The 8,992-nt window shown below is 33.0% G+C and overlaps 1 protein-coding gene across 1 annotated transcript in view; it reads right to left on the bottom strand.

The window, feature by feature from the left end:
• Positions 1-2,253: 2,253 nt before the first annotated feature.
• Positions 2,254-8,992, bottom strand: part of LOC106462799 (neuropilin and tolloid-like protein 2) — a 108,594-nt gene continuing 101,855 nt past the window's right edge. The window contains exons 9-10 of the mRNA XM_022390150.1: positions 6,888-7,043; positions 2,254-2,809 (exon numbers count right to left, since the gene is read on the bottom strand). Of these exons, the coding sequence (XP_022245858.1) occupies positions 2,508-2,809; positions 6,888-7,043 (458 nt within the window). The 3' untranslated portion in view covers positions 2,254-2,507. The remainder of the gene's footprint in view (positions 2,810-6,887; positions 7,044-8,992) is intronic.

The following is an 8,992-nucleotide window of genomic DNA, read 5'->3' as shown; positions in this document are numbered from 1 at the left end:
TTAGTCTCAAAGTGGGTTCCTCGTCATCGAATTTATACATAGACTTAGTTTGACTTACATATTTTAAAAACAACTAAGTTTGAGGTTGTGTTCGTGTGTTTTTGTTAGGTTTTTGTGTAGTTTTTATTATTACGTTTTTGGATAAAACATTTTCTAATTCTTTGGTTTAAACTTTGTGTTTTTATCATAAATCTTAAGACTTTTGGTTTTGGGCACTTAATCTTTTTTCAGGGTTTAAAGCGTAATATTTAGGTTATACAGCGTAATTAGAAAAATACGTTTTGGTATGTATGAAATATCGATGGATTTCTGATATTGTCATAATTTGGAGAATAAACTGAAAGAAAAGTAAAATCATTTAAATAAGAGTTTGATATGATTTTCAGAAAATTATGTAAAGTCACGAACTTTGGCGTGGTACTACTCTTTTTCTGTTGATTAAAATCTAATATATATTAAAATCAGCTGTCATTTTATGTGTTTGTAACGCTCATATTACGAGTCATATTTTTATTTAACTTTACACTATTCTTATTGATTTTTTTAGATTTCCTTTAAAATTCCTATTTTCTCCATGTGTGATTGTTTTTTTATGATGAAGGAAAAGTTTGGTGAATAAAGCTCACTGACGGAAAGGAGGGGACCCCGGGGAGTTTTTACAAAACTGTCAGTTTTTAACGGGTCATTCAGCTAGTATTGTATAACGGCTTGCTCTTAATAAACTAATAAATATTGTTATAAAACGTCACAAGCAGACAAGAATAAATATACAAGTATCTCTACTAAACTTTTGTAAAGTAGGATAAAAGTCTGATTCAAAACATTTTATCTAAGAAACATAAATATTTTAGAGTAATAGTTATCACTATTATTTGTCCTGATTAGAGTAAATCTATGTGTAAAGTGCTTGACTCTCAACAGGTAGTTTACTAAAATTACAGAGTAACAGGGATAATCGTTCATTCAAATAACGTTTAATTTTACTAGACCAAACTTCTGATTTTTAACGGTTAAAAAATAATACTTGGCGGTAATAATTAAAAATTCTGTCAGATTGTATCCGACTTCACACTTGGTTCAGTAGAAAATGCTAATAGTAGGCGATGTTCTGTTCTTATTGGAGTTCCACTGGAAACACAAAAGCTACCTGACGTAGTATATCTCAAAGCAGAAGTAGCTGCACTTTTTGCCTGTTCTATGAAGAACATGTTCGTGTATACCCCAGTGTGGTTTAGCATACAACTCTTCTTTATGATACATTTCTCTCTTACCATTCAGTAGTTAGTTCATGAACCATAGGCTGCTTTTTCGAGACAGAGTTTTTTTACCTCGAACCTCTGCAGAAGATATATAAAAAGTGCTTTCATGTTCTCCATGATGCCGTGCCAACAAATATTCTAACTTTAGCGCTTCGTAGTTTTCTAGTAGTCTGTGCTTGTAGCGAATAGATTACACACATATTTAATCTTTGTTTCAAAGACATTATAAGTAACCTTACTTACATATGACAATTTTCACTTAGGAAAAACAAATATAAATTAGAAAAGAAAGCATTTTAATTCTAATATTTCTTTGCTAATATCATTTTTTAAATGCTGCACGTTCATGGCAAAAACTATTCTTGCATAAACAACCAAATATATAACATAGTATTTCATGAAAATGGTCCCTGCCTTAGCACTGCACTTCTACATCTGTATGACCATACAGACTATAAAAATCCGTTGTGATATTCATCTTTCACGGAATAACAATGCTCATACAAAACAAAACAGTATACACTCTTGTTCACAGTACGTAACAAAACAATGAACACTTATTTCCATAGTCCACAATGAAGAAAGATAATTCTTATTCAGAATTGATAATAAAACAATGAACATTCATTTCCATGGTCTACAATGAAGAAAGATAATTCTTATTCAGAGTTGATAATAAAACAATGAACATTCATTTCCATGGTCCACAATGAAGAAAGATAATTCTTATTCAGAGTTGATGATGAAACAAAGAATATTAATTTCCATGGTCTACGGTTAAAAAAAAACACCAAAAACCTCATAATTAGGATCAATAATAAGTCAATGAATATTCATTTTCTATGGCCCACGATTAAATATTCGACTCTTAAAGTTCTAAACTTACACGAAATCAATATAATCTCTTCGGTTAAGAATAAAACAAGTATCATGTATGTTGTAGAAATAATATGGTATAACTTTATTGTGGCTAGTAAATCATTAAAATAGAACATAAGGAAGAATCGTTTATTGGGACAATCTTACTACTTGTCATTTTTATCTCCATCATTCTTAATGAGACCAAAGAGAACAAATCGCTCTGGAGTGACTGTGTTATTTGAAGTGTTCTGGCGTTCATATGTTTTTGCAACGCTTAAAAATTATGTTTTTCCATCAATAGATGCAAAAAGCATACGGGGGTTATCAATCTGAAGTGTTCGTTATTCAACATCAATAAACATGTTGTTGTGTTATCGTTAATCGGTCTCAAACATCGGTGCGGTAATTCGGATAGTTGTCAGTGACAATAACGTCGTAATGTGGGTGAAGTCTGCAATTCGTTTCTAAAGGCGAACAGACTTCTGAGGGTGATGAATAATAGTTTCCAGAACTTCTGTTTGGAAAAGACGGACTACACTCCAGCTGTCGAAGTTGCATATTGAGGTTTTGGGTTTGTGACATTGATTTGCCCACACGACGACGCTTCCTGTACACTATTATACCTACCACACTACATAGGACAACCAATGAAACAGCGGCACCACAACCTGCAAGAAGGGGAATGTTGCCTGAAAGAAAAGAAAGAAATTATGTTGGGCTGCAACGATATTGCCTGTGTCAGTTACAAGAGCGATGCACATGTAAGATAGGGGATATCAAATTATTTTGTGTTTTAATTAACTGGCAGTGTTAGGTGTTATAAATTGAATGCTTTTATTAAACGTCTTGAATGTCAAAACTAACACCAAAGTTCCTTTAAAAACTTTCTTGGAAACTGAATATGCAGAGAAACCACCAACCATCAACATTCAACTTTCGTTGTTTAATGTAACCATCAACATTCAACTTTCGTTGTTTAATGTAACCATCAACATTCAACTTTCGTTGTTTAATGTAACCATCAACATTCAACTTTCGTTGTTTAATGTAACCACCAACCATCAACATTCAACTTTCGTTGTTTAATGTGTTGATGGTTGGTGGTTACATTAAACAACGAAAGTTGAATGTTGATGGTTGGTGGTTACATTAAACAACGAAAGTTGAATGTTGATGGTTGGTGGTTACATTAAACAACGAAAGTTGAATGTTGATGGTTATTCAACTTTCGTTGTTTAATGTAACCACCAACCATCAACATTCAACTTTCGGTGTTTAACGTAACTCTTAAATCATAAAACTGAAGATTTTTCTTTTTATCAAATATAAAATTCAAAATATATATGACATAGAGGCCAAATGCATTCTTTGATGCACCGTTTTTGCCTATTCAAGGGTCGTCAACGCGGATTTATTTAGCAAACCAAAGAAATACAGCCAAGCCTCTTACAGTGGTTTGTTTGTTTGTGTGTTTGTAATTAAGCACAAAGCTACACAATGGGCTATCTGTGCTCTGCCCACCACGGGTATCGAAACCCGGTTTCTAGTGCTGTAAGTCCGAAGACATACCACTGTGCCACTGGGGGGCCTTACAGTGGTGGTGTGTGTATAATTTTTACGGAGTTTCTAAGTCATTTTTAATTCACGATTTAGTAACATTAATTGATTTAGATGTATGAATAGTATTATGGCTAATTTATTTTTCTCTATTTTATAGTGGAACAACTGTTCAACGATAGCATTGTAAATCTATTTTCTTTTTACTGAAATTGAAAATATCACACAGGCCTGTGAATTTAAACTTCATAAAAGTGGTCTTGGTTTTAATAACGGAATTTCCATAATTCAGCTACGCAGATTTCGAAAATAATATTCTTTTTTTGTCACGTAAGGATTTTTTACAAATCGGGAAGAAAAAAAAACTTATTCTGATCAAATTATTATTTCGTTTACCGCAATGAACATTATTTTACTGGTATGTTTCTTAACAAAAATACAAACAAACTGGAGAAAAGGGAAGAACATTGATATCAAACGAATATGCACCCTCATTCATCCTGATTTTTTGTGAAATCGACGTCTTTTAGTCTCAAAACTATGTGTTGTGGTCTTTTATTTATGTATTACGTTATGGCGTTTTGTGAAAAATATGTACGTGATGAAGAAAAATGGATATAATTTTCGGATTCAGCGTACAGGAATTACTGTAGAACATGTAAAAATATCAAGACAATAAAATTATCACTGCAGTTTCCCTTATATATTTCGCCTATAAGTTTTTCATTAAAAACCAAAGAAATATAGTTAATAATATTTACACACCTAAATCATTCATCTAACCTATAGAAAAGCCAGTGTTATCACATCACACTTGATTTCTCAAAATAGGAGGAATCATAAAAGCCAAATTGCATTTATATTCAGATAGAATAGTTCGATTACTATCTGCCCATTATGATTTTAGTGACGGGGATGCAAGGGGGCCGTGAGGGGTGTCGTGAAACCTTATAAGTGCATGTAGTGAGTGTTTAGATCACCTATCCAAGAGTCAAGTGCATAAAATACATCATGAAAGTAAAAATATCGATTCAATTTTAAACTTAAATCGGTTCTGAATTAAGCTATTTTCTGTTTTATCACAAACGTTAAAGGCAATTAGTGTTACCAAAACGCACTGGCTTTTCTGTATATTATAAGTTGGCAATCTAACTGACTTTTTCCAATACGCCACGAATTCATTTCATGAATGATCTTAATTTTGATTGGCTCACAAAGGAATTTGCCAATGTTTCACTGCCTCGACTGTACTTTTCCGCCTCTTTGTTGATCAAGCTTGATTTCGCAAAATTGATTTATTTCACGTAGCTATGAAATGTGAGGTTAGGGTATGCTGTGGGGTGAGGGTGGTAGTACTTGCCCCGTCAAGAAGTGACGTGCTATACGCTAGTATATAATAAATCATGGCAAATAATCGAATGAAAAACAAGCCGAACATAATAGAGGCAAACAATGTGAAGACATAAATTCAATGAGTGAATGAAGGTGTACATCAAGTAATATTGTTCAAAGAGGTACAACAATAAGTGTTCTTTAGTAAGTGGAGTAAATCTGATTCTCTATATGTACCCAACAAACAATGAAACATGAGGACCTCTTTTTGTACCCATATCAACAGTTTTTGTTTGTTGGTAAAATTTACCACTAAATGAGAATCTGTTCTGGGTTAATACAAGTTTGGCAAGACGTTTGTTCTTTTTTTCTTTCACCCTAATGAAGGGCTGTTGTTCGAAACGTTGTTTTCGTCTTCATCAATAAAATTATTCTAATTTTGCGAGCTTTTCATCATTATTATTTTTTATTCTAATTTCCTCGCTCAAGCAATTATTTTATTACTAGAGCTCACTATTTAAAGTTGACGTCAACTTATTATTGAATAAAAGAATCATGATATGCTTTGAAGACGACCTAGGTTAAACATATACAACCAAGTTTCTTAACAGTAAACAGACAAAACACTTATACCGAAGTGATATTAAATCCTGTAAATAATCCTTCTACATTCGTTATGTAAAGTAGTGATGTCTTATCAAAATCAGAAGGAGCTGAAGTGTTTTTGCTTCATAGGTTAAAATATGTGACGCTGTTAAACAGTTTATGTAGTGGTAGGACCTTAGTTTCACCATAAACGCAACAGTTTATTTAATGATAGTTTTAGTCACATCTAAAATATCATACCGTTAAATATTTCATATATTGGTAGAAACTTGGTCCCACCTGAAACGTAATGCTCTTATACAGTTTATATTGTGGCATATCCTTAGTCCCACTGAAACGTAATGCTCTTATACAGTTTATATTGTGGCATATCCTTAGTCCCACTGAAACGTAATGCTCTTATACAGTTTATATTGTCGCATATCCTTAGTCCCACTGAAACGTAATGCTCTTATACAGTTTATATTGTCGCATATCCTTAGTCCCACTGAAACGTAATGCCGTTAAACAGTTTATGTGGCTCATGTTTAGTCCCACTTAAAATGCTTATGAACAGTTTTCTCATAGAAGTTAGTCCCATCTGAAGCGTCATGGTGTTTAATACTAAATCTATGTCCATATAATGATCCCATCAAATAAAGGATCACTAGCTGACGTACTTTTTTTTATATGCACTAGGAAGACACAAGGGTCACGAGGATATAATGGGTCAGATCCGAACGCCAACCCCCTATGTCACATAGGGTATGTGCCAGGTTTGGTAACAATCGATCCAGCCTACAAATGTCAAGTAATGATTGAGAATTATTATTATCTCATTGTTACATTCAAAGTGTTGCTGAAGTGTTCTCTGAGCCATACACCATATCCGTATTAAAATAATCTTAAACTTTTACACTCATGTTGATCGTTAGAACTGATGGAGTTGAGTAAGTTGTTGTTCGAGAACTATTATATTATAAATAATCAATATCTATGAATCAACTTGTTTAAGATAATCTAATTTTTCTTTTTGTTAACTTACAGTTTCAGATAAGGTACACTAATTGTTAAGTTATTCTGAGTGCACTTAATGTGATCCTCTTCGCTGACATCGTTCTCAGAACGCTAATTGTTAAGTTATACGGATGGCGTTTCAGCGTATACTTAGTGATTCTCGTCGCTGATATCGTTCTCAGTATGCTTAAAAGCGTCATTGATCCTTGTCGCTTAACATCGTTCTTAATACGCTAAACGTTAAGTTACTCTAAGGACATTTTAGCAGGCACTTACACTGATCTTCGTCGCTAACATCGTTCTCACTACAGTTGGGAAGTCCGTTGCACACGAGCGAAGGATCGATACAATACTGCCGGGTCTGAGCACACATTGGAGATCCTGAGTTCACACAAAACTGACTAGTTTTGCAGGTGAAGCCCTCACATTCTCCTAAAGCGATAATAAACAACATTTCTTATATATATAAAATATATATATATAAGACAAGACACGTGAAAATTATAAAAATTAATGTTTCTTATGGTTACATTAATCGTACATAACGGATGCTTTTAAACCTATATTTGTCTAGCCCCAAACGATAGCATCTAGAAATTTTTCTTGGTTACGAAACACATTTTAATTTAAAGCTGCAGCATCTTCCGTTAAGTTGTTTAAACATCATTCGTTGCGCAGTTGCGATAATTAAATGGATTACGTTTGCTGATAACAGCTCTTTTACGATAAGAATAGAGAATATTTAAACACATTAAAATATATTCAATAACTACGTATTTCCTAAATGAAAATTTTAAACGTGTACAAGAAAACTAGTGTGATATTTAGTAAACTTAAAGTAAAATAAATAAATTTAAAAGGATGTACAAAACTATGTTAATATCAGTGCTTTAGGCTTAATTGATTCGTACTAAAATTAAGTAACAAAGCTATTTCCAGCTTAATGTTAAAAGATGCTTTAAAAGCTTATCTTGGGGAGCAATAACAGAAGAACAGTGTAGTTATTTGGATAGGCGGTTAATGAGTTTTAATTCTTAGTTATTTTTTCGTGACGTTCATCAGCCGTTCTTGCTGCTTATGCACTACTTCAGATATCTGAACACTTATAAGGATCTTATGAGCGAATTACTGGTGTCGTATGTTGTTTTTTAGTAAAAACATGTTCAGTTTTTCTTTATTATTTAGTTTAATCAAACTTATTGATTATAACTTTTACAGTAATACTTTTTTAACAGTACGTTTTACTCAGATGGAAATTATTTTTCTTTATTAGCTCAGGCAATACAGTAACGTACCAAAAATTGTAGATTAAATACTAAACAAGGAAGGACGTAATTTAAATCATAGATTATATCCTATAAGAACGACCCTTGGTTGCATTCTACACCAATAAGGATGTTAAATATACACGACTGCGCGAATAGCACGAGTGTTAAATTTAGTTATTTCTAGAAGCGATAGTTTATCGCAGGTTTGTTTACGTAACTGTGCGAATCATACGTAAATTGGCGATTGTTGTGTTATTGCGTCATATTACTACAACCTTCTAAGTTTTCTCGTGCATTGTTACATTATAATCTCTCGTACTGTGTGGAAAGTTTTAGGCCTCATTTGGTCTATTTATAAATACGTGTCCAAAATTTAGTTCATGTAAGACAAAGTTAGACAGTTAGCTAGTTAAATAGACAGATAAATCTAGACTGTGTGATTGTGAGTTTAACCGTGAAGAGCGTATGGTGGCGATTTTTTTTAAGTGAAATGATCGTATATTGTATTGTAACAACACCATTTAGACCCGCAACTACATTCTTTACCATTCAGATATTTAGATTACATCCTTTACCAAAGATAACTATAGGTTGCATCTTTTACCAATAAGATCTGTAAGCTATATCCTTTACTAATCATAACGTAGGTAAAGTACTGAGGTTGTTCAACGTAACAACCGGAGTATAGCAAAACCTGTAATTACATTACATACCAACAATTTCGTAAACAAAAATAATAGGTGATACTCAACACAAACCATAATGTAGACATTTCCGTGAATATATTTTCTCTAACCAGAATGAATCTATAACCTGCAGATTATACCCTACAATGTTCAAAACGAAGCTAAAAGCATTCCAATCAGAATCTATGAAATATCCATAGGTAGCATCCTTTACCAACCACAGTTCGTAAGTTTCACCCTGTATACATCAGAATGCAATTAAGAACCCTTGGCTGTATCCTGTTCAATCAAAGCGAAACAAACTCTTACATTATGTCGTACACCAACCATGACGTCACAAAACTCGTACACATATCATATAACTGTTACGTCTCCGTGTGTTAATTAATTTTCCGTAACTTCGTTTCAACGAAACTTTAACGACACA

Source organism: Limulus polyphemus, unplaced genomic scaffold, assembly GCF_000517525.1.
Source record: "Limulus polyphemus unplaced genomic scaffold, Limulus_polyphemus-2.1.2 Scaffold1255, whole genome shotgun sequence".
NCBI lineage: Eukaryota > Metazoa > Arthropoda > Merostomata > Xiphosura > Limulidae > Limulus > Limulus polyphemus.
Note: the sequence above shows the minus strand (reverse complement) of the source record. Positions and strands in the feature narration are given on the sequence as shown.